Source organism: Cryptomeria japonica, chromosome 3 (assembly GCF_030272615.1).
Source record: "Cryptomeria japonica chromosome 3, Sugi_1.0, whole genome shotgun sequence".
In the NCBI taxonomy this organism is placed as follows: Eukaryota; Viridiplantae; Streptophyta; class Pinopsida; order Cupressales; family Cupressaceae; genus Cryptomeria; species Cryptomeria japonica.
In genome coordinates, this window is record NC_081407.1 from 274,767,192 (window position 1) to 274,793,314 (window position 26,123).

Here is a 26,123-nt window from a genome sequence, read left to right on the forward strand (position 1 = left end):
TTTGCACTTCGCAGGGTTCATAAACTTCGCGATTTAATCCTACGCGAACTTCGGCATTTGGAGTGGAGTTTTCAAACTTCAAACTCTGCGTTCTTCGTCTTAGTTGCCGAACTTGGGCGTTTTATGACTTTTGCAAACTATGAAAACCTCGCGACTTCGCCTTGGAAAGCAGATTTCGGCGGAATGGAAAGTTTCGCAAACTTCAAAACTTCCGTGATTTACCCTTGGAATGCGATTTTCGGAGGAATAGAGCACTTTGAAAACTCTTTTAACTTTTAACACTTCATCCCCATAGTGCGAACTTCGGTGAATGAGGGAGGTTTGGAAATTTCATGAAAAAAGAATTGCGATTTTTAAGCCATTTGCAAGCTTCGGCGATTTGAAGAGGTTTGAAAACTTCGGATTTTTTGCACTTTTCCTCCATAATGTGAACTTCAATGATTTGAGGGTGTTTGTAAAGTTTTTCAAACTTTCTTTCATTCATCCCTCATAATGCGCTTTTCAGTAATTTGTGTGCCTTTTCAAACTTTGTTTAAAAAAAACGTGATTTTACCTTTGTAATGCGATTTTGGGGTTTTGGTTGCTTTTTAAAACTCTGTATGTCTTTCACTTACCCTTTGGATTGCGATTTTCGGGGTTTGGAGGAGGTTTGCAAAGTTTTAAATTTTCGCACTTTAAGCTTTCTAATGCAAACTTCAGGATTTTTAGGCACTTTGCAGACTTACAAATTCCTGCATTTTATCCAATATTGGCGAATTTCGGGGATTTCACCCATTTTGTAAACTTTTTTAAAACTGCGATTTTTTCCCCAAGTTAGCGAAAATCGGGGTTTTCACCTATTTTGAAAACTTTCTAAACTCTTGACATTTACGCCTAAGCTGCCGAACTTCGGCGAAATAGAGTCTTTTGAAAACTTTCGCAATTTATCCATTGTTGGCGAATTTCGGGGGTTTGTGACCTTTTTTCAAAGTTTTGATATTTTAAACTTTTAACCCCCATTTGGCGAAAATCGGCATTTCAACGTCTGTGCAGGCTTTTAACTCTTTCTTCACATTTAGGCAACTTTGTGAGAATTGGGGAGTTTGAAGTTCGCAATATGGCCCTAGAGGCCGAATTTGGTTTAGTGGCAGTTGACCCTTCATATCCCCTTCCTCTTCCGCAAGGACAGAAAGGCACAAACTGGGGGTCCCTGTCCAAGACGGGGATGGGTGTGCGATTCGCACAACACATTCCCAAAGACAATATTCTGCAGAAACCTGTTGTGACGTATTCACACATTGCCCCATTGCAAATGGGGACCCCTACTTTTTGCTTTCTAGGGTTAGTCTTCCTGGTTTAGTTTTTTAGGTTCTTGGCTATTAGTCTTTGCATTGAAGGGTCGCCAGAGGGCTCATTAAGATAAGGTGGTCTGCTTAGGTTCAAATTGGTCAGTAGGTGGTCCAGGTCAGGGCCTGTATTAAAAAGTTTCCTCTTGGTTAGGCTTGGGAGCTTGTTAAGACTTGATTGGGAATAGATGGATCTTTGTTCCTTGCCATGAGTCTAAGTGAAAATACAAATGTGGCCTTGCCTTTAAGACCTAGGGCATGTAGTCAAGGAAGTGATGAGGAATTTGAGTACAAATGAATTTCGCTCTTGACCCTTCAAAAGGGACAGAAGCAAATTTCCTTAGAATCCTCTTTTGCTCCTCAGTTTGGATCATGAACCTTCTTCCCATGGTTTGAGTGAGAATGCTAAGGCCTTGTGAGCAAGTTGCAAGCAAGTGGGATGAAGAAAATTGGAGAATTTGAGCCATAAAGCAAAATTTCGCTCCTGACCCTTCCAAAGGGTCCAGAGCGAAATTCCTCTTTAGGTCTTGTCCTTCCAAGGGTACCTGGGCGAAATTGTCAGGATGTGTTTGTGATCCAACATTTTGAGCTAGGTGCTTCTTTAGGGTGATTTGTTAGCATGATCTAAAGCCAGGACAATATGAGTGAGGGTAAAGTTTGAATGTTTGAGTGATATTTAAGGCTAATTCCTCAATTTCGCTCTTGACCCTTCCAAAGGTTCCAGAGCGAAATCCTCCAGATGGCTTATTTCTTCACTAAGGACATTGAATGGTGGTCATGCATGGCAGAGAAAAGGATCAAAGATCAAGTCTAAAGCAAAGCTAAGTGAAAAAAGATGAGAATTGAGCCAAAAGAGCAAATTCGCTCCTGACCCTTCCAAAGGGTCCAGAGCGAATTTCTCCATAAAACATTATATCTTGCTCAAACCTACGAACTAACTCATTCCCAAGCATTTTTTGAAGGCAAAAGACTTGTTTTTGATGATTAAAGGATGTGAAATGGAGTTTTGTGATGGAAAATCAAGCAAAATGTAAATTTCGCTCCTGACCCTTCCAAAGGGTCCAGAGCGAAATTCCTAGAAAGACTCTCAATTTCACCTAGTGCACTAAGGGAGCCTTGTTTTGATAGCGAATTGACTTGATGGTGATGGGAGAAGGTGTGATAGGTTAAATTCAAGACAAAGAAAGGATGAATGGATGAAGAAATTGGGCCTAGGAAGAATTTCGCTCCCGACCCTTCCAAAGGGTTCAAAGCAAATTCTCCTAAAAACATATATTTCCTCCTTGTTTAAATCAAAGTTTTGTTCCTAGGACATGGTTGAGGGGTGATAGATATATACTCACCTTAAGAACTGAATGGAAATGAAGGCAATGATGGATTTGAGGTTAAAAGACAAAATTCGCTCCTGACCCTTCCAAAGGGTCCAGAGCGATTTTTCATAGAGTCCTCCCTTTGCTTCAAATTTGGACTAATTTTGTGCCTTGGAGGCTTAGCTAGGATGTCATCATGCCTTGGAAGCAATTGAGGGGTGAAAAGGTGGAGGATTTGGGCCTAAAATGCAAATTTCGCTCCTCACCCTTCCAAAGGGTTTAGAGCGAAATCCTTAGGATAGCCTATTTTCTTGCCAAAAACGTTGAAATGGACATCACTTTGAAGGTAGATGGGCTTGATAGTATGGGGGAAGGACCCAAAGGCCTAGCCTAGGAGCAAAGTTCAAGGAAATGATGAAAGGTTGAGTGCAAATGCAAATTTCACTCTTGACCCTTCCAAAGGGTCCAGAGCGAAATTTCCCGAAACCTCTAGTTTGCTCCTTGTTGAGACCAAGATCTTGGTTCCTAAGGCATGGTTGGGAAAGGATTAATCTGTACTTGCCCTTGAAAAGTGATTTGAGGCAATGAGATGATAGAATTTGAACTAAAATGCAAATTTCGCTCCTGACCCTTCCAAAGGGTCCAGAGCGAAATTCTTAGGAGGTCTTTTGTTTTGCGTAGGCCCTTGAATAACCCCGTTCCTAAGCAATTTTTGGGAGCAAGTGACTTGTCTATAACTAGGAGCACAATTATTAAGTCTAATGCCTTGAAGAATGAGTTATGATTAGGGAATTGAGTGAAATTGCTAAATTCGCTCCTGTACCTTGCAGAGGGTCTAGAGCGAATTTCATTATAGGGACTATCCTTGGAGAGGGTCCAGAGCGAATTTCATTTTAGGGCTTGTCCTTGGAGAGGGTCCAGAGCGAATTTCATTATAGGGCCTGTCCTTCCAAGGGGTCCAGAACGAATTTCATCCTAATGCCTTCTTGCTGATGATTTAAGGTAAGAAATGCTATGATAGAATGAATATGTCATGTAATCTTAATCATCTTTTGTTTGTTTTGCAGATCAACAAGACCGGGCTAGAAGGAAGAACAGACAACGACGACCTATTCAAGTTCCATCATCATTAAAGACACCCTAAATGCATGGAGGAGGACTCAACATGCTTCTAAAGTGTTTGAAGACTTCAAGTGTTCAAGGAGTTGCAAGCTATCCTCAAGATCTTCATTCTTCCACATGGAGAAACCATAGGATGTCAAGAAGAAAGATCTTATAAACATTTCAAGGCGATATGAGCTACTAGAGGAGGAGTGACTTGATCGTGAAGGGGTTTCATTAAACGTAAGAGTGCCAAGGAAGGGTGCGCCACTCATCAAGTACATCTAGGACAGAGGAGGATCAACCAAGGCCAGTACAAGGGTACGTTGAAGAAGCAGATGGTTTCAGAAGAGTTAATCAAAGTTAGCTTTTCATCACATTGAATATCGAAAAATACAACATTCATTGACTAGGCAAGTGTGAGACAAGGTGGCATCCCAGTCACTGTTCCTCTAGTCAGATAGGTCCACATCAACATGTTCAGATTCAATGTACCTGACTCACCAGTGATGGCACAAATTTCGAGGCACCTACCCCGATTTCCTATTGGTTCACACTCATGAAATGTAATTTTCTCATTGGCTAAAGGAGTTTGTTGTAACAAACCCTAATTAGGGTTTCCATCTTGTAATCCTAGCCACTAATTGTAAATCAATTAGAGCCATTGAATTATAAAGAGCTCTCTATATAAAGCTTTGGCTCTTCACTTGTAAAGGTTAATAGCTAAGAGTTAGTAGCTAGAATAGTGAGTAGATAGCAATTAGAATAGAGGAGGAGGAGAAGGCAAGAAATTGTTGCCTTGATTGTAAATGAACTCCATTTTCATTGAAGATATGGTGAAATATGTCGTTTCTTTGCAATATGCATGGTCTCTTGTTGAATCTTCAGTTTAGATGGTAAATAATTAGATTGAATAGAGGAAGTTATTGAATGCACTCGCTTGGAATCCGCCTAGTCCAAACCACTAGCCTCTTGCTGATTGTAAGGGCGCCCTGGGTGGTCAATTGCCATTGAATGAGCTTAATCTCGAGTCGTTACGCTTCTATTGTTCATGCATTAACTTGAATGGTGATTAGTGTCTGATGGTGTATGATTTGAACATATTCGAAGCATCCCTTAGAAGATCGCATTGAGTTGGTGTTGAATTGTTCAGCTTGATGGTGAGACCCAACCCAGTAGGATTCCAACTAGTCGTTCATTTACCTTCTTGCATTCTAGGTCTTAGAGTAGACTTTCTCAGCCTTTCACCTTTTGCTATTTCTTTATTCTTCCCGGTGAGTAAATAGGACTTGAGTTCCAGCGAATCAGACGCTCAGGCATTCGAACGTAAGTCCCCTTGTGATTCCAGCATAATCACATCATACTACAAGAGCTTATCCACACGTAGAGACCCTACATATAGGAACCTTGGAGTTATTTCGATTGATCCTTAGGCAAATCTTCAACATTCGGATAACTTTGTTCAAGAGAGGATAAGATACCTTGGTATTTTATTCTGTGTTCGCATGTGCATAAAAGACACATCAACATAACCCTAGTCTCCACAAACTCCACAAAGCAAATATCAATTCTTGGCTGCCTTGAAGCTCAACTAGATCTCTCTTTATACTTTTTCAGTCCATCGCTAGAAGCTTCTAGAAATAATATTATTTCACTTAAGTGACTTTATGATATAATATTTAATTAAGTCACTTTATTAAATTAGTTAAATATAAAGTCATCTTTTAATTTTTAATTTATTTGATACCTTTATAAATAATTAACTCAATACAATTAATTAAAATAATTAATTAAGCTATCCATGAAAAATAATAATAATTTGGACAACTTAACTAATTAAATTAATTAATTAACTCCTCTCCAAAAATGAGGACATTACAAATTGATTGAATTCTATGTAAATGTATCGTCATACATATTTCAATTTGGTTTTGGCAGAATACCAAGGAATTCTGGTTGGCAATTATTCTTTGAAATCCTCAGTCTTCGGAAAGTTTCAACCTTTAAACATCAATCACACATTTTTTTTTCTTATCATAGTAAACCTAGGTTTGAAGTTTGAACTACTAGTAAGTTGGAAGTTACCATGAGTTGAAAAGTGTCTTTCATTAAAAAAATTCTAAGAAGAGAAAGGCCGAACTCTAATAATTCTATTTTAATTATTCATGGAGAATTAGTATTAAGATGCTTACTACTTATTATTAAAATAATATTGTAATATTGATATGATGGTCATCTTAGTCATTTAGTTAGTATTTAGAAACTTCCGTTTATGTCTTTCATCTTTAGTTAGTTTTAGTAAGTTTCATTTCTATCTTTTGTGTTTCTATTCTCGGTCATTTCTATTATGGAAAGATCCTCTTGTAATTTTCTATATAAGAAGTATTCCTCTCCTTTGTTTAATAATATATAACAAATTATCATTCATGGTATCAAAGTGGGTTAAGTTTTTTTGACAAATTTAAAAAAAAAAATTGTGGGTATTTACCTAGAGTTTATTTCTAGAAGTTTTTTATGATTTCTTATGAAAAAGTGTCGTGTTACCCTTTTCTCAAAAGTTTTGATGATTTTTAAATAAAATCGAGGTTTTTTCTTGATTTTTTTGTGAGAAATTTTTAGAAGGGTTTCTTGATTGATTTTTTTGGAAAAATCGAGGGTTCCTTTTGGAGGCTTTTTTTGTGGAAAATTGTGGGTTGCGACCTGTTTTTAGTGTGACGTGTTTTTTTTGTTTTATCACGAGATGAAGGGCTTTGGCCGCAATGTGAGGATATCTGTTTTTTTTGGTGTTTTGCTTGATTTTTTGAAAAATCATGGGTTCTTTCTCTGCTAGAGGGTTTTCTCTTCAAAAATTGTAATTTGTTTGTTTATTTTTTGCACAAATTTTTCCACAAATTGTGATTTTTAGTAGAATGTTTTGGTTTCACCTAGGGTTTCGAAGGTGAACGGTGTTCTTTTGCACAAGGTTTTTGATGATATTTTTACAAAATCGTGGGTGTTGCTTCTTTTGATGTTTTTTTGGACAAAATTGTGTTCTTTTAGAACTGTAAAGGTTTTTGAGAAGTTGTTCTTGGTGTAAGGGAGGGATGGCTTTGTTACCCAACATCAAGTTGGAAGGATTGTGGTAGATAGATTGTGGTAGGCTTGGTATATCTAGAAGTTTTGCAGAATTAGGGAGGGTCTTTAGCAGGCTCATGTCCTAGAGCGTTTTGAGAAGGGGGTAGCCTTCTATGCATTTGTGGCCAAATGACTAGATTAGTACGATGACCATTAAGGGAGGGGATTAAAATAATAATGTAATATTGATATAATGGTCATCTTAGTCATTTACTTAGTATTTAAAAACTTTCGTTTATGTCTTTTGTTTTTAGTTAGTTTTAAGAAGTTTCCTTTCTATCTTTCGCGTTTCTTTTTTCGATTGTTCCTGTAAGGGAAAGATCCTTTGTAATTTTCTATATAAGGAGTATTCCTCTCATTTGTTTTATAATATGTAATGACATTTCACTTATAAGGCCACTTTATAATCATCTTATTGAGCAAGCAATTGAGTTTATCTAGTGGCCTTATAATTGGACTTTCCCTCCAATGGTTAATGAGGCTGGCTTAGAAAGTACATGGTACATAAAGAAATCTACCATCTCACTAGTCTGCTGTGTTATGTCGGCAGTTGTCATGGGAAATGGAATTTGGTATCTAGGAATTAAGTCCTGTTTCTCTTCTTTTATTTGGGAAATTTTGGGTTATAGCAAATTAAAACTTATATGTACATTGATCTTGGGAAGTGTTATATTGATGTGTACATTGAAGCTGAATTAGAGTTTGCTTGGTCATAGAAATGGCCATAAACCTATTTAATCTGCACGGAGGCACAGATTTACATTTAGACAAAGTTATCCCAGCCGAATAAAATGAGTTGTCTTTGTTTGTTGCCCTGCTGTTTGCACTAAACAGTCAAGTCAATGTTGGCAAATACCTTTATTTCATTTGTTATTGTGTTACCAATGACCTTATATGGAAGATTTTTTTTTTGGGACTATTAAGACTCTGACTTGTTCGTTGATTCAATGTTTTGTATGATTTTTGCTTTAGGTGATGTATTTCGGTGACCATTTATTCAGTGATTTAAGGGGGCCTGCAAAAGCTGGATGGCGAACAGCTGCTATCATTCGGGAGCTTGAAGTAAGATTTCTTATTTACTAGACTGCTTTTTTTATATGACATACTAGGCCATGCTGCATTTTCAAGTGTAATGTAATATGTCAATAGAGTTGTATATTGTAATTTACCTGAGGAAATAACAGAGCAATGACTAGCATATACAACTTTGTTTGTTGTTATGAGAGAGAAAAAAATGGCATGTTAACTATAGATACCATTTATTTTGTACTTGCTCCTCTCTCTCTCTCTCTCTCTCTCTCTCTCTCTCTCTCCAAAAACCAGTGTTCCACAAAGACTGGACAGCCTGTTCCATTTGGTACATAAAAATTAAAAGAAACTTTGTAAGGAACATTTGATAAAAACCCTATAAACCTAGAAGGGAAGGATTGTCATTGGAAATGCATCACATTGTATTTACTTTATAGAAATGTATTCAATTTTTTCATTAAGTTAACCAATCATATCACAGAATTAAAAAATTTAAATGAAATTTCTATTATTTATATTTATTTTTATTTTACATAATTATATAAATAACATTTTTCTTTCTTTTTATTAGTCTAGATTGCCATCAATTTTTCCTCTCTTTAAATGACATATTAATTCATTTAATTCAAATGTATGAAGTCAAATATTTCCGCTGATGAAAAAACCGAGGCCTGCACAAATATAATGCCATAATAATTTTTGACGAGTCTTGTACTTGGAACCAGGTGTCATGCACTAAAAGAACAGGCAGCTAAGTGTCCTACGACATGATAAGAACGGCCTATATAATTTTTTTCTACTAAATAATAAAGCTATTGGTTAGAATTTTTTATCAATAGGAGGAATGAATAGCCATCATCTTTAATAGATTTGATTATAATTTTTTTCTTTTCTAGTAAATAATAAAGTTGTTGGTTAGAATTTTTTATGAATATTTCTAAATGAAATACCATCATCTTTAATAGATTTGATTATAATTCTTTTCTCATAGGCAAGTATTTTGAAGAAGATAAAAAGGTGAGATTTTAAGTTTTTTTTTTTGAAAAATAATATATTTTGTATATTAATATTTCATTTTATAATTATTTTATTTGTAGTTTTTAGTAATGAATGTATTATTTTAATATTTGATTTAATAGTTATATTTTATGACTTAATCAAATTTAATCTTTTTATTTTTATTTTTTGAATAAAGGGGTAAAAACTTTATTAATAATCAGACACAAGCATTACATAAGAAAACCAAAGCCTCAAAGCTCTAGAAGAGAACAACAAACCCAACCAATTATCAACCAACTTCATGACTATCCATATCCTCAGCAAAGATCTTATGCAAGCCCTGACAATAATACGGGGAAAGATGCTCCCAACCCTCAACTTTCCAATCATCACCATGTTCTGAGGCCCACTTAGCCAAACAATCAACTGCTCTATTCCATTCACGAGGAATGTGGATGCAAGACACCTTCTCCATCATAGCACTAATTTGCAAAATCTGGTGAACAATCCTTGCCAGCTGCCAATTAATTCCACTCACCTTCTGCTCAATCAATAGATTAACCATAATTTGCGAATCCGATTCGCAGATAACCTTACGCCACCCCAACTCAAAAGCTCGCTCCGGGGCATAGAAAATTGCTAATCCCTCCATAAATTATTAGACTGCTGCCCTTTATGCACCGAAAAGAAGAAAACCACCTCCCCCATACGATCCCTACCAACACCACCAATCCTAGCAGGACCCAGATTACCCTTAGAGGAGCCATCGGTGTTAATCTTAATGGATTCATCTTGCTGGGGCAACCATCTTCCCACCCTATGAACCTTCTTCATAGCACGTCTATCTCTCCTGACACAAGCTGAGACAGGCAACATCTCTTGCAAACCCAACCTACTCACTATATCAGCCTCTCCTCTGTCCAGAGGAAAATTCACCTCACATTTAGCTTCCATTGTCTCTTGGATCACTCCCATGATTCTATTCCACACTTGCTGAACTAGCAGTCTGACTTCCCTAAAGATCCGCGTATTCCTCTCTAGCCAGATCTGCCAAAGTATGAAAATGGGCCCAATGTGCCAGACAGTTTGGAGAAAAGAGGACGAAATAGGAGGCCTGCCCAAACTGCTCCAAAACTCCACCAAAGAGTCCGTGTGGACACAAGGGTGCTTCCACACCCCCCACTAGTATTGCCCAATCAGCAACAAGAAAGGGCATCTGAAGAACAGGTGTGAAGAATCCTCCTCCCCATTACCACACAAAACACAAATGGAAGGCCCGTGGAACCCACGCTTACGGATATTGTCCCATGTTAGACATCTATTCAAAGCCAAAGTCAAGGCAAAACAGTTACGCTTCGGCCAAGAGAAATTGTTCCAAAGATATTTCCACCAGTGCACCTCCCTCCCCTCTAATCTACGGGACAACAACTCCTGGTACCCACTAGCAATAGTAAAAACCCCCTTAGGATTCTGGGACCAAGCAAGTCTATCCCTATCCTTAAGGGAGCTACAATGTCTGCTAGCCAAAATGCCATGAAGCTCCGCGTAGTCTTCCTCCATACCAAAAACCAGCCATTCATTAGGAACCTTCCATCGCACCATCTCCAATTGCCCACACCTATAAACAGACTTAAAGTCGCTCACTCTAGACTACCCTGCCTTCAGGAACCTCTGGCAAAGATTCAGTAAATTAGGAAACTGATCAATAATGGGGGGATAGCCATCCCAAGAATCAAACCAAAAAAGCACCTCTTCCCCCCTCTTACAGATCCCAAAAAGTCTTTTTATCAGTGCAACCCCTTTCTTGAGAGTACTCCAAATCGTAGAGCCTTTTCCCACAAGAGGATATCTTGGGATTTCCTCCTTTGGGATCCTCTACATATACTTGTAGGATAAAATCCTAGCCCAGCCACGATCCTGTTCAACATACCACCTCTAGTACAATTTTGCTGCCAAAGCCTCCCCAAATAAGGAAGACTACCTTAAACCAAGCCCACCCAATGGCTTCGGGCTGGACACCAAGTCCTAATTGACAAGACTCCACTTATAGGAGGACAGGTTGCTTGCCCATAAGAATTGCCTTGCCAAAGAATCCAATTCCTTCACAAACCACTTTGGGGCCACTTGGAGCATACACCTATAAATCAGAAGAGCATGAACCACCGACTAGATCAGTTGAACCCACCCAGGAAAGGATAACCATCTGTGTGTCCAATGTTCAACCTTCATGCGAAATTTATCCAGAATACCCTGCCAAGAGTCTTTGGGAGGATTACCAGCAGAGATAAGAATACCCAGGTAAGTCAAGGGAAGAGAACCGACCTGGAATCTCAAGATATGAGCAATCCTCATCTGAATAGCTCCAAGTGTGTTGAAGAAGAGATTGGAAGATTTATCCTCATTGATCAACTGGCCAGAAGCAGCAAGATAGACATCCAAGACTTTACGCAGATTTATAGCTTCTTTGATCCTAGCAAGTCCCATCAGGGCCGTATCATCCACAAACTGCAAATGGGACTGAGGGGTTATGTCGTTACCTCAACTCCAACCATGAATAATACCCAATCCCACATTATACTTAATCAATCTCCCCAGACCCTCAGCCAAAAGAATGAATAAGTACGGGGAAAGAGGGTCCCCCTGACGAAGACCCCTGGATGCACCGAACAACTCACCATGATCTCCATTAATTAGCATAGAGAATGAGGTAGAGGAAACACAACTCATTACCCATTGGATCCATTCATCAGCAAAACCAAAAACCCTAAGAATCTTTTGGAGAAAGGACCAATGGACTCTATCATAAGCCTTTGCCATGTCCAACTTGATAAACATAACCTTATCCTTGGAAGTTGCCGTAGAATGAATGGTCTCAGTAGCAATGACCACTCCATCCAAGATTTGACGACCCTTCACAAACCCACTCTACTCCTCAGAGATGATACCCCCAAGCCAATTCTTCAACCTTTCTGCTATAAGCTTAGAAATAATCTTATAAATCACATTCAAAGAGAAATAGGGCCGAACTGACCTAACCGGTTAGCCCCATCACATTTGGGGATGAGCGCAATGAAAGTCGCATTCAAAGCCCGAAGCATCTGCTTATTCTTCTGGGACTCTTGGATCAATTCCAATAAGTCCAACTTGATAGTATCCCATAATTCTTGATAGAACTCAATCGGAAACCTATCCGGTCCAGGAGCTTTCCCCTTCTTCATGTGGAAAACAATCTTCTTAAGTTCTTCCAACAAAATAGGACCCATAAGTTGTTCATTCATCTCCCTAGTAACTAGAGAAGGAATACAAGCAAGACCTCGATTCTCCTCTTCTGATTCCCCCTGAGAATCCTCACTAAAAAGGGATCGGAAATATTGCATAGCCTCCCGAGAAATCTCTTGCAAAGATAAACACTGCTCACCTCTATCATTAACTAGAACAAGGATGGAATTGCCATGTCTTTTTGCTTTCACCAAGTTGAAAAAGAACGCAGTATTCTTATCCCCCGCTTGAAGCCAATCAATACGAGCTCTCTGTTTCAAGTAGATTTCCTCCCTAAGCTCCCACTCCTCTAAAATCTTGACTGCGCTGTCTTCCTCCCTAAGCAAGGCTTCTGACAATCCATGCTCTCTTATTTCTCTGGTAATGCCATTCAACTCTAATTGAGCAGCTATCTTAGCATGAAAAATATTACCGAAACACTGACGATTCCACCGTTTAAGCTGAAACTTAACAAATTGCAGCTGCTTGGCAAAAGTGTACATAGCAGTGCCAAAGGCCGGCCTCCCTTTCTTCCACCATTCCGCAACATGATACTGCAAAGAAGGATCTCGCAACCACATAAGCTGGAATTTGAATGAGGGAATGCGAGTGATCCGAGCAAAAGAAGACACCAATTTGATGGGCCAGTGGTTCAAACCTCTCCAATCTAAAATCTCAGAGCATGTGGACCACCCCCCACCAACCCAAAAACTAGAAACCAGAAAGCGATCCAACCTCTCCGCAATCCAATACTCCCCTACCCTCCTGTTGATGCAAGTGAACAGACCATTACCGAGTTTGATGTCAAATAGATTCAAGGTTGATATACCCGCAATCCAATACTTCCCTACCCTCCTGTTGATGCAAGTGAACAGACCATTACCGAGTTTGATGTCAAATAGATTCAAGGTTGATATACTATCCTGAAGAAGGAAGGAAGAAGGCCCTGACTGCATAACACCACCGTTCTTCTCACTCAACTCTAACATGGCATTGAAATCACCCGCCATAATCCACAGATGAAAAGGAAAAAGCCCACGCATAAAAGTAATATGAGACCACAAATTCTGCTTACCCTAAAGATCAGTGGGGGCATAAATGTTAGTAAACAATATATATTCCCTAGTCTCAAGACTAGAGGCAACCCTAGATAAAGATGATCTGGAAGAAACCCACCATATAGGACGAATCCTCAAGGGGTTCCAAAGACAAGCCACACCTCTAGAGGAGCCAAATGCCCCAATACACTGACATTCGCCTCTCCCTCATAGCTTTGGCACTAGACCCAACATACTTTGCACAGATAATTTAGTTTCCTGCAAGAAAATGACATCAGGAGAATGACTCCTTATCAACTCCCGAACAACTTTTTGTCTAGGGCCACTGTTCAAGCCCCTCACATTCCATGATTGCACAATCATTTCGGGGGATTAGAAAAATGAGAATCCAGAGTCTTAACTGACCTTGACTCAACCAAATTCTCCCCCATCAATTTGATCTTATCCAAGTCCTTTCTGCTAACCTTCAAAATCTTCTCTATTGCACCTTTTTTAATGTCTTTCTGAAGAAGACCCAGATGTAAAGAGATCTTATTACTTTTAACCCCAACAGAGTCCAATTTCTGTGCTGCAGGAGAAACATCCCCACCAGCCATCTTCACTTCAGCACTAGAGATGGGTCTCATCTGAGCCACTACCTGCTGATCCATCTCCGTTTGATGACTCGCACCCGCCTGCGCACCCTGGGTAGTAACCAAGTTCACACTATCAGGAATCAACCCTGTTGCACTATGATCCAAAGGAATCATCCTCGGATTCACCTCCTGTTGGCTATATCATCCAAGGCTTCAAATCTGTTAAAGGTATTCTCCTCCCGACTCTCCTGCAAAGACCTCTTTTGACCTTGGTTCCTATTCTTTGTCTTAACTGGGACAAAACCATCAGCACCCACAACCCCACCAGACATGGAAGTTTTTCCTTTGTCAACCCCATCTAGGTTACAGGATGACTGTTGAGGTTGAAGTTCAGACAATTTAGACCTAGGGCACTTACATTGCAAATGACCATACTCATGACATCAAAGAAACGGGACTCGGACTCTGCTCAAACTCGGCAAGGCCGAATCGGACTCGGACTCAGGACTCAGCTCCAGACTCGGCTCCAGACTCGGGAAAGTGAAAAACTCAAGAAATTTAGAGATTTTAAAAGATTTAAAACTTGTTTCAGGCACCCTTTATTGAATACACCTTAAAGACACAATAACATCATCAAACTCGGCTCATTTGATTACATACACAAGTATACATCAATCACATAAGCATAAACGCAAATTGTAGCTGAAGGAAATAACAAACATAGATATATAAATATTGTCAAATGTATACAATATTACAAAACTCATGGATTAAAAAATCCATGTCATCATATGATCATCATCAAATGTTTCATACAAATACCAAAGGTAAATACAACTTCAAGCCTATGGCTCAGAGGAGCCTGCACGACAGCACCCTCTGGCCCCGACCCCCTGCGAAGGTGTCTAAGGTAGGTCCTGGATGATTCGATAGCCATAGCCGCTCCCCGTGATACCATGCCATGCTCACCAACATCAGGAACATCCGGGTCACTATCTGCCTCTGAATCTCCTATCTATGCTCGTGCTCTTCGCTTCTCCTCTACCATGGCTACAGTCTCAGCCTCTATATCTACTTGGTCGATCCAATCAGTGTCAGACTCGGAGGTTAAATTGTCCCTACTTCTATCAACACAGTTTCCCCCCAAATTTTTTGACGGGGGTTTGGGGGTAGCGCACCCAAGGTGGGGTCAAGGGGCAGCGCCCCTTGCGCGCTCCTTGTCGCGATACAGGGCGGGGTCAAGGGGCAGCGCCCCGCGAGGCCAAAAAAACTTATTATTTAATAAAGGCGTCGGGTGTTATTTTTTTATTGGCTGACATGTTGTAACCCTAATTTTTCTCATTCTTGGGCAGAGGTTGTAGTGAACAAAGACGAGACCATTCATTTAAAAAAAACTTTTTAAAATGTTTTTTTTTTGTCATTTTAGTTAACTCAGGCAGTAGTCGAGTTTGGGGCTCGAGACTCGCCGAGTTTGGCGAGTTTGAGCCAAACTCGCCAACTCGGCGAGTCTGGCAAGTTTGCTCGCCAGACTTGGACGAGTCCGAGTTCGAGTCCCAAAGACTCGGCGAGCATGACTCGGACTCGGACTCGCCGTGTTTAGGCGATTCATGGTGATTCCCGTTTCTTTGCATGACATAGACGACACCAGAAAGGTAAAGTCTCATAATCAAGCTGTTAGACCCAAGAGTAAGAGCCCGCACACTTATCTATAGCATCTGGCAAAGGCTTACTAAGATCAATTTCGACACAAATTCGAGCAAAAGTCATAACCTTTCTCCCCAAGGTTTGCGTTGAAGGTCCAACAGGCTTCCCAAGCAATGAAGCTAGCATTCTCAACACGTCCTCCTGACAACATTCCACTGGAAAATGAGGTAAACGAACCTACATTGGGACCCGATTCGGGAGCACCTCCGAAGGGTTAAATCCCGCATGCCAAGGTTTGATGAACAACCCCACCTGGTTATAAAAATATGGACCTCCCTCAAAGATCCTATTGCGATCATCCATGGAATTAAAAGTGACCATGAAGTAATTGTTTGCCAACAACAAAACATCTTTTTCCCCTTTCGGTGCCCAAGTCCTCTGAGCCCAATTCTCCAAAGTCTGTAGAGAAACCGTCATCCCCAAAAATTTACAGTATAACGAGTGCTTTGAGAAATATTCAACATCGTCGGCAATCATCTTAGGCGGGATTACCAATTTCGGCCTGTCTTTGCATCTCTCAAGACATCCATTAATCTTTGAAATCCGAGAGCCATTGGACAAACCTTCCCTAGTAAACCCCGAATCCGGAACAAAAAGATCATTAGCGAAGGTCTTGATACCTTGGGATGGGGATTTCGCGCCCAATGCACCTCGAAAATCCATATCAGGAGAGTCCCCTGAGGCTTCTCCCCTCGTAGCCGACATCACAAAGGAGAAGGGTTCGACACAAAGAAGACCCACACCCCAAAACCCTACCCATCGAACCCTCCACCCAAGCCGCACACTCCTCCCAAACTCTGTAACGGGGAGAAAAAGGCCACTACCCTCCACACCCCTTGAGCTCCTCCCACTGTTGCTGCCAAACACCAGCCACCCTGCACACCCCGCACCCGCACTCAAAACAAGCTCCTCACGACAGTCCTCCCTGCCACTAGCCACCGAACTCCATAACAAAACCGCCACACCCATGGAAGCATAAAACAGATCCCCCCCTCTATGCACGGTCAAACACGGACCCTCCACGGGCTAGGGCTTAGATGCCCTAGCACAGACTAGCAAAGCTCGTGCACGCTCCATCTGATTCAATAGGGTAAGAGTTGTATCTTTTTATTTATTTATTCTTTATATTTGTTTTGTAATTTATTTTTGTTAAAATTTGTTTTAGTTAAAGTTTATTTTAATTAAAATAGATAGGTAAAAAGTTCATAAATAGGGGAAAAAGACATTAGTTAATATTTACATTTTATAGTAAAGTTTTATATAGTTTTCATATTTAAATTCTTTGTATTTTTTAAATATAATTTTTTTATAACTATGGTGATGAATATTGTAAATGGGAATTGACAATAATAAATAAATAAATAAATATAATGTACATTTGAAATTAACTTTTTTATTTGTAATTGATTGTAAAGATATGTATATATACATATACATATATGTATACATATCCATATATATATATATATATACTAAATTTTTCCCGAACAGGAATATGAAATGAGTGTTGTAAGTTCTTATAATCCATTCATCAAATACAATAATATTAGGTAGAAATAAGCAAATGAAGTGGTTCACGAGTTGTACAGTGTCATTGTTAAGTGTTTCTTTGTGAGTATAATATAGTTAAATTAGTATATGATAAGAGAACTATATTTTTTGTATTTAATTAATGTTATTGATGATTCATTGGAATCGAATAATGATCTTTTCATTTCTCAATAGTTATATAATCCATAGATGAAAAACTTGGCGAGCAATTCAAAAACTCGCGAGTAATCGCGATCCATAATCCCGCGCGAGTTAATCGCGGAAATACTCGGGGCGATTTTTTTATATACTCGCCGCGATTTTTTTGGCAAATAATCGCCGTTAATGGCCAAAACCCGCCCGAAACGCGGCACAAAATGCGAGAAAAACGCGACTTAAGTCGCAAGCAAAAAAAAAACCGAAGTCTTTATTCCATTTCGCGGCTCGCGCGACTCCGGAAGGCAAAAAACGCCACGCGATTTGCATAGGGTTTGCATTTGCACGCACGACCAGGTATCTTTTTGTATTGTTTCATTTCGAATACACAGTCATTTTGACTGTGTAATACACAGTCATTTGAAATGACTGTGTATTACACAGTCAAAATGACTGTATTGTTTGCATTTGCACGCACGACCAGGTATCTTTTTGTATTGTTTTATTTCGAATACACAGTCATTTTGACTGTGTAATACACAGTCATTTGAAATGACTGTGTATTACACAGTCAAAATGACTGCATTGTTTGCATTTGCACGCACGACCAGGTATCTTTTTGTATTGTTTTATTTCAAATACACAGTCATTTTGACTGTGTAATACACAGTCATTTGAAATGACTGTGTATTACACAGTCAAAATGACTGTATTGTTTGCATTTGCACGCACAACCAGGTATCTTTTTGTATTGTTTTATTTCGAATGACTAAGACTGTGTAATACACAGTCATTTGAAAATGACTGTGTATTACACAGTCTTAGTCATTTCAAATGACTGTGTATTACACAGTCACAGTCATTTCAAATGACTGTGTAATACACAATCATTAGTAATTAGTAATTACAATTTACAGTCATTTCAAATGACTGTGTATTACACAGTCATCAGTCATTTGAAATGACTGTGTAATACACAGTCATTTGAAAATGACTGTGTATTACACAGTCACAGTCATTTCAAATGACTGTGTAATACACAGTCATTTCAAATTTTCAAATGACTGTGTATTACACAGTCATCATTACACAATCACAGTCATTTCAATTTTCAAATGACTGTGTAATACACAGTCATTTCAAATTTTCAAATGACTGTGTATTACACAGTCATCATTACACAGTCACAGTCATTTCAAATGACTGTGTATTACACAGTCACAGTCATTTCAATTTTCAAATGACTGTGTAATACACAGTCATTTCAAATTTTCAAATGACTGTGTATTACACAGTCACAGTCATTTCAAATGACTGTGTAATACACATTCATTTTCAAATGACTGTGTATTACACAGTCATCAGTCATTTGAAATGACTGTGTAATACACAGTCATTTCCAAATGACTGTGTATTACACAGTCATTTTCAAATGACTGTGTAATACACAGTCATTACAGTCATTTCAAAATTTCAAATGACTGATGACTGTGTAATACACAGTCATTTTCAAATGACTGATGACTGTGTAATACACGGTCATTTGAAATTTTGAAATGACTGTGTAATACATAGTCATTTTCAAATGACTGATGACTGTGTAATACATTAATCATTAATGTACATTGTAATTAATGACTGTGTATTACACAGTCAATTGTGAAATACTCATAGTCATTTGAAATGACTGTCAACTGTGTAATGTCAATGTGTATTAAAGTATTTCATTTAAATTTAAATTTGAAGTTAAAAACTTAAAAAAATACACAACCAATTAAAAATTTTAATTTTAGAGTCATCTATTTTGACTGTAAATAAAATACAGTTATACAGTCATTGTAATTTTTGGATGTTTGTGATTTTTTTTGGTAACAATGTTATTTATCTCTAAATGTTGCCTCTCTTTTGCTAGGTTCTTTTCCACATCTTTTTGAAAGAAAATGGATTCAGCTTCTACAGTTAAAGTTGGTGGCAAAAAGAGAGACCCTTGTTGGAAACATGGGAGACCAGGTCCAAAACGAGGAGATGTTTTTTGCAACCATTGCAAAAAAATTGTAAAAGGTGGCATTAATAGGTTCAAATATCACCTTGCAAAAATTCAATGCCGAGATACCACAAGCTGTACGGAATGTACTGAAGAGGCTACGAGAGATGCAATAGCAACGCTTGAAGCATATGATCAAAGGAAGGCAACAAAAAAGAGAACAGCAGAGGCAATGGCAGCCCCAAGGGCAGATTTGAGTTCCATGGGGTCACATACCGATGTGGGGACATCTGGTTCTTCCCTTGGGCCACGGATACGAGCAAAGGGAACTTTGGACAGCAACATGGAAAACTTCTTTATTCCACGTAACACTCCTGGTGCACAACCTGGATTGCTTGGCACTGCATGGAATAAAGAGGCTCACCAACAAGCCAAGGTGGCGTGTGCTAGATTTTTTATCTACAACGATGTTCCGTTCAATGCTATTTCTAGTCCATCTTGGGACCAATTGGTCACCGCGTTGACTGTGGCAGGTAAGGGGTTCAAATCCCCAAGCCGTTACGAGGTAAGTGGACCGTTATTGCAGGATGAGGTCCAAAACACTCATGCATTAGTGGAAGAGCAAAGGACTATTTGGGAAAAGAATGGCTGCACCATTCTTTCTGATGGATGGACAGATGGTAGGAACAGGACACTCATCAACTTTCTAGTTGCTTCAGGAGGATAGTTAGTATTTTTAAAATCAATTGATGCCTCCAATGAAGTGAAGAATGCGGAGACCTTGTGCAACATGTTGGATGAAGTGGTGATGGATGTGGGAGTGCAGAATGTCATCCAAGTTGTGACTGATAATGCAGCTGCATATGTGGCAGCCGGCAAACTTCTAATGGCTAGACATCCGACATTATTTTGGAGCCCTTGTGCTGCCCATTGTCTTGACTTGCTCCTTGAGGACATAGGGAAACTAAGTTGGGTAAAGAAAGTGGTTGAAGATGGAAGGAATATCACCAAATACATCTACAATCACACATGGGTCCTGAATCTTATGAGAGAACACACTGAAGGTAAGGATCTTGTGCGGTCGGGGGTCACACGCTTTGCTACCAATTTCCTCACCTTGCAGAGCATACTTGCTACATTGCCCAACCTGAAGCGGATGTTCGTGAGTGAAAGATGGTTGGGGAGTCCTTATGCTACAAAGCCTGAAGCAGAGAAGGTTGTGATTGCCATTTTTGATACTAATTTTGCCAAGATGGTGGAGGAGATCATCAATGTAAGTTTTGAAACTTTAATTGATGATTTATTATTTAATTTTCTAATATTTCAATCTGCTGATTTTGTTAGATTTTTTATATCTAGGTGTCGGAACCGTTGGTGAGGGTGCTACGAATGGTGGATGGGGATCATAACTCCATGGGGTATCTATATGAGGCCATGGATAAGGCCAAAGAGGCGATTCAACACTTGTATGGGTCAAACAAGACCAAGTATGAACCCATATGGCGCATAATTGATCGGAGGTGGAACCATCAACTCCACCAACATATTCATGCTGCTGCCTACTTCTTGAATCCCAAGTTTTTTTACTCTCCGAGTTTCAAAGCAGATGCAGAGGTTAGAATTGGCCTTGACACATGCATTCGGAGATTAGTTGATGATGAGATCCTTCGAGACCTGATACTTGATGAGTTGCAGAGTTATAAGAAGGCCTTAGGGGAATTGTTTTCTTCACCTGATTGCAAACGTAGGAGAGCCACCTTACGACCAGGTAAAAAAAAACATATGTTTAATTTTTACCATTTATTTCTCTCTTTAAGATTATTGAAATCTTTACAAGTTATAAATCACATTTTGTATCCTTGCAGATTTGTGGTGGGAAGATTATGGTGCCACAACGCCTAATCTTCAAAAGCTTGCCATCCGCATATTATCACAGCCTTGTAGTGCTTCTGGTTGTGAGCGCAACTGGAGTGTTTTTGAGAACATCCACACAAAAAAGCGCAATAGGTTGACTCAACAACGCTTGAATGATCTTGTCTATGTGCGGTACAACATTCGATTACATGAGAAGAAGGTGCTAGGGCAAGATTCACATGAAGCACTTGACTTGGATGACATTGATCCATATGCAGCAGAATGGGTTGCTTCTCCTGATGATGTTGATAATGATTTGGATCCATTCCTTACTAATGAGCAGCTGAGTGAGTTGGAGAGGGCAGGAGAGGAATGGGATGCGGAAGTGGCAGCACGTGAGGAGGAGCAGGAGGTTGATCATGCAGAAGAGGCACCTGTTAGTGTTGAGGATGTTGCCACTACTTCAGCACCACCCACCCAGCGGCCACAATCTATTTTGAGCTTTAGTCGTAGACGCAATTTATGATTTCTTATTTTCATAATTTCATTGATACCAAACTTTGAACTTGATATGTAATCAGGATTTCAGAGGTTCTTGTTTTGTGGTCTATGACTCTATAACTCTATGAGACTGTCACTATGATACGTTGATATGTATTGAACTCTTATACATATGTTGCACTTGGTTTTTGGTTTATGCTATGATACTTGCATTTGTTGCTATGTATTACCAAAAAAATTTGATTTATATATCATGGAAATCATATATGTTATACAAATTTGGTGTAAATGTGTGTTTTTGAATTATATATAAAAAAAAAATGTATTTTCAAATGTTCGATAAAGTTGCCGAGTTTTGCCGAGTTTTTTGCCGAGTTTTGGCGAGTCCCGAGTTTTTAAAATTTTTTGGCCTTGCCGAGTTATTGCAAAATCCGAGTTTTTCATCTATGATATAATCACTTCATGCTATAGCAATTGATTCTTATATATATAAATAATTGAAGATAAGCTGTAGAGGGTAGAGTTGTAAAGACACCATTGTAACAAGACATCATCGTGCTAGAAGAGGCATAATGGCACACAATGATGACCCAAATACTTGATGCCAACTATCTATCCTATGAAATTTAAACTAAAACTAGAATAAAATGATTGCAACATTCACAAATAATTGAATTTCTTGTACCACATCCTCTCATTTTCTATTCTATGAATAAAAAAAAGTGTGTACCATCACCATGTCATTCATGTGCATGTGGGACAACAATTCGCATCTATCCCATTCTATCCATATCTCTCTACCACTATCTCTTTATCTCTCTCTATTTCTCTCCCTATCCCTCTCTATGTTTCTATATCTCCCTCCATCTATATCACTCCCTCCATCCCTATCTATCTATTCAACCATCTCTCCCTTTCTCCCTCTTTCCTTCCACACAATTGGCAGAAACTTGACGCGTTGCATCTTTTTTCAATAGCCACCCTCTCCCTGCCATTCCCAAATTTTTTATCCCAAAGCCTTGTCCCCGTGCTCTATGACCCTTGTTGTAGAAACTCATAGAACTACTACCAAAATTCAAAATTTTCTCTTTCTTTCTATTAGTAAAAATAATGTCATCCATCTTCAACAATTTTAGTATTTGTAACAAATAGTTGGGAGAGTTGGCCTTCAAAGTGGCAGTAAATTTTCCAAATTAATGCCAATTACTACCCAAGACATTGAAATGCATGTCTTACACATCTGGTGCTAGGTCATCTTTTTCTTTTTTTAGAAGAAAGGTAAATGATACTATTGAAAAGCCAAACATGTCCCACAATTATATCAAAGGAAATGAACATATTTAATATAATTGTTAACTAAGAAAGAGTAAACTCCACAACCAAGAGAGATTTAAAAGCGATTTAAACTTAAAACATCCATGCAATTTTTAATTTGGGTTTTCCATTGCATGTTGCTCACATAGTTGTCATTGGGCTTTTCCTAGCTTTTTACCATACGGGCGTTCTTTTCCTTTTGGATGCAAACTATTATTTCCTTTTTGATATCCATGATTTCTTTTCTTTAGCATGCAAGCATTTTGTGACCAGTTCATGAAAATTTAAATGTTCTAGCAAATCATTTCTCTTTGCATGCAAGCTTTTCAAACTTTTCTCTGTTTTTTATTTTTCATTCTTCAAACTCATGCTAGCTAACATTTTTGAAACTTTTCAATATTGCTTTGAGTTAAAACTTGATCGAGTTTCAGATGTCGATTATTCCTTGGTTATCTTATGCACTTTGTCTTGCTTGTTTTCTTGCCCCCTCTTATCCTTGCTTAGATACGTTTTCTCATTTTGAACTGATTTTGAATAAATTTGCTTTTTTTTGCCTCCAAACACCTCTGTTTTTGCATCATACTAACACTTATTAACTACATCTCTACCACTAGCTTTTTCTTACATCCTTAACATAATTTTCTAAGATTCAACCCCACTTTTGTGTCATCTTGGATATCGTTCACATCATGTGTTAGGAGTCAGGACAATGTTCTTAGCATCCTCTATCACAATATCCTTAAGATTTCATGATTGGTTTTGAAACCCGAACTCCTTTGCATAGCCATAAATATATTTCCTTCCAAATGATCTTGTACTTTGTTTAATCCCTTTTCACTAATGCATGCACAATGCAGTCAGCTAAAGTACATAGTTGTAGTCGGCTAAATAAATATTGTTATGTTTTGTAATTGAGGAGATTAGTTCTTGACTACGTGCGGGTTGGTGGTCTTGTCCAAACCGATACACTATTTATATGTTGTTGTGTGTAGTCAGGACATCTCTCTCTCCAATGTGTTGTGACGTTTTCACACATCGCCCCATTGCAAATGGGGACCCATGTTTTTTGCTTTTTAGGGTTTGTTCTTTAGGTTTTTGTTAGCTAGCCTTTGCATTTTGAACGTCGCCCAGGGGATCACATGGATAAGCAAGTCCGGCTTGAGTGAGGTCCTGATCCTGAAATTTGGCTAAGTCTGGAATGTCCTGATCTTGAATTTGACTAAGTCTGGAAACTGAAAAACCTCCAAAAACTAGATTTTGTTATATAACTCCTGGAGGTCTGAAACCACTCTCAAACATCCTGAAAGTATATATGGAATATAACTTAAAGTATAAGAAAGAATAAACATAGAAGGAAATGTCACTTATACTTTCAAATTTAATATTCCATAAAAATTATCCTGATAGAGAGTGCGAAAAGTCAAATTTCGCTCCTGTCCTTCTCCAAGGGACTAGAGCGAAAATACTTATTTGAGCTATTCCTGACCGTGTTTGGACGAATTGAGACATCAAAGGCATGGTGAAGGACGAAATGAGCATGATAGAGCATCCAGACTTGATCAAAAACAATGAAATGATGAAGTTTTTGCCTAGAGGGTCAAATTCGCTCCTGTCCCTCACTGAAGGACCAGAGCAAAATTCTTCATAAGGTGTGATCTGGGCAAAGATCAAGCAATTTTTATGTTTGAAGGCAAGGAAGGAGATGAATTGAACCCGTTGAAGACAAATTGAAGATTATCAAACGTCAACAAGGGACCCAAATGCCCAAGTTCGCTCCTGTCCCTCAGGCAGGGACCAGAGCGATTTTTGTCTTAGACAAATTTCTTGCCAAGATACAATGAATTCCAAGGCATGGATGAATGAAAGGGGACATTACGAGACCGTTGAAGATAAATTTGGAAGCTGGCGAAATGTGATGGAGACTACAAGTACAAATTCGCTCCTGTCCCTCTCCAAGGGACCAGGGCGATATCTTAGTTATGTTGCCTTTTCCTCAAATTCAAACCACTCCAAGTCAAGGAGAGAGGTGGCAAAGACATTTCGAAGCATCTCAATGAAGCACAAAGTTACAAGGATCGCCAAAATGAAGGATTTGCACTTAAAAACCTAGGTTCGCTCCTGTCCCTCAGGAAGGGACCAGAGCGAAATTTGCATAAAGGCATAAATTTTGAAAGTTTATCACGCATCAAGCGATCAAGGGGAATCAAGAGACTTTGTTTTGAACAATAAAGGTAATTGCAAGTTGGAGAACACAAGCATGAGCCCAAAAACTTGAAGTTCGCTCCTGTCCCTCTCCAAGGGACCAGAGCGATATTAATCATATTGGCTAAATCTCTCAAAAATCACGTTAAGTCAAGGTTTTTGCGGATCACACAAGGTCTAAGGCATCATAACAAGGTGATATGCAAAGGGGTTGAACATTAAACAATCATCAAATCGAACAAAGAGGCTATATCGCTCCTGTCCCTCTCCAAGGGACCAGAGCGATTTGCATGGGGTCCTTCATTTTCCTTCAAATGCATGTCAAGGCAAGTTCACACAAGATCAAGGATGTCTTTTGAAAGGTAATGGACGAAGAATTGGTACCAAGAACGAAGAATGTCAAGTAAAAACGTAGGGATCGCTCCTGTCCCTCTCCAAGGGACCAGAGCGATATCACACCTAAAGGACATTTGTTTGCAGGACAAGTCGCTCAAGTTTAAAAATCCTAGCGAACATGCCAAATCCAACGTGGAGATAGAGATTTTGGACGTAAAAAATGCAAGAATCAAGACCAACATGATGGATCGCTCCTGTCCCTCAGTCAGGGACCAGGGCAATGAGGTACGTATCTTTCATCTTCAAAATTTGGCGTTCAAACAAGTTTTTTTGAATTTATTTTAAATGCTAAAATTCGATATGTTTTGAAAATTCAATTATATGGCATTTAAATATTGCGCTTGGTATTTATTAATTATTTTGCCTTTAAAAAATCGAATTTGATAATTTAAAAACAAAGGCATTTAATTAATTATTAATTAAAAAATCAAAAGAGCGCTAAGATATGGAGGTCGGCCTTTATTACTTATTAAAAAATCGTTTAAAAATTGCTTTACCAAAGTCGGCCTATATGGTGGTAAGAGGTGAGCGCCTATAAAGGGGAGGTGAAAATCATTATTTTCACATTATCATTTTCATCTCATATGCGATCAAAGGAAGAAGTGCGAATTGATATCCAAGGTGGAGCGAATTTCATTCCAAGCAAGATGGTGCGAACTTGAGGTTTCCATTTGTGCAAACTTGCCAAGGACATTGAAGAACACATCAAAGAT

General features: G+C 38.8%; 1 protein-coding gene across 6 annotated transcripts in view; it reads left to right on the top strand.

Moving 5' to 3' along the window:
• Nucleotides 1-26,123, top strand: part of LOC131063905 (uncharacterized) — a 187,348-nt gene that overhangs the window by 121,107 nt on the left and 40,118 nt on the right. For all 6 annotated transcript variants that reach the window (XR_009111181.2, XM_057997875.2, XM_057997874.2 and 3 more), the window contains exon 11: nucleotides 7,823-7,912. Coding sequence is in view for 5 of the 6 variants with exons in the window: in XM_057997875.2 (XP_057853858.1) it covers nucleotides 7,823-7,912 (90 nt within the window). In the remaining variant the exon portion in view is untranslated. The remainder of the gene's footprint in view (nucleotides 1-7,822; nucleotides 7,913-26,123) is intronic.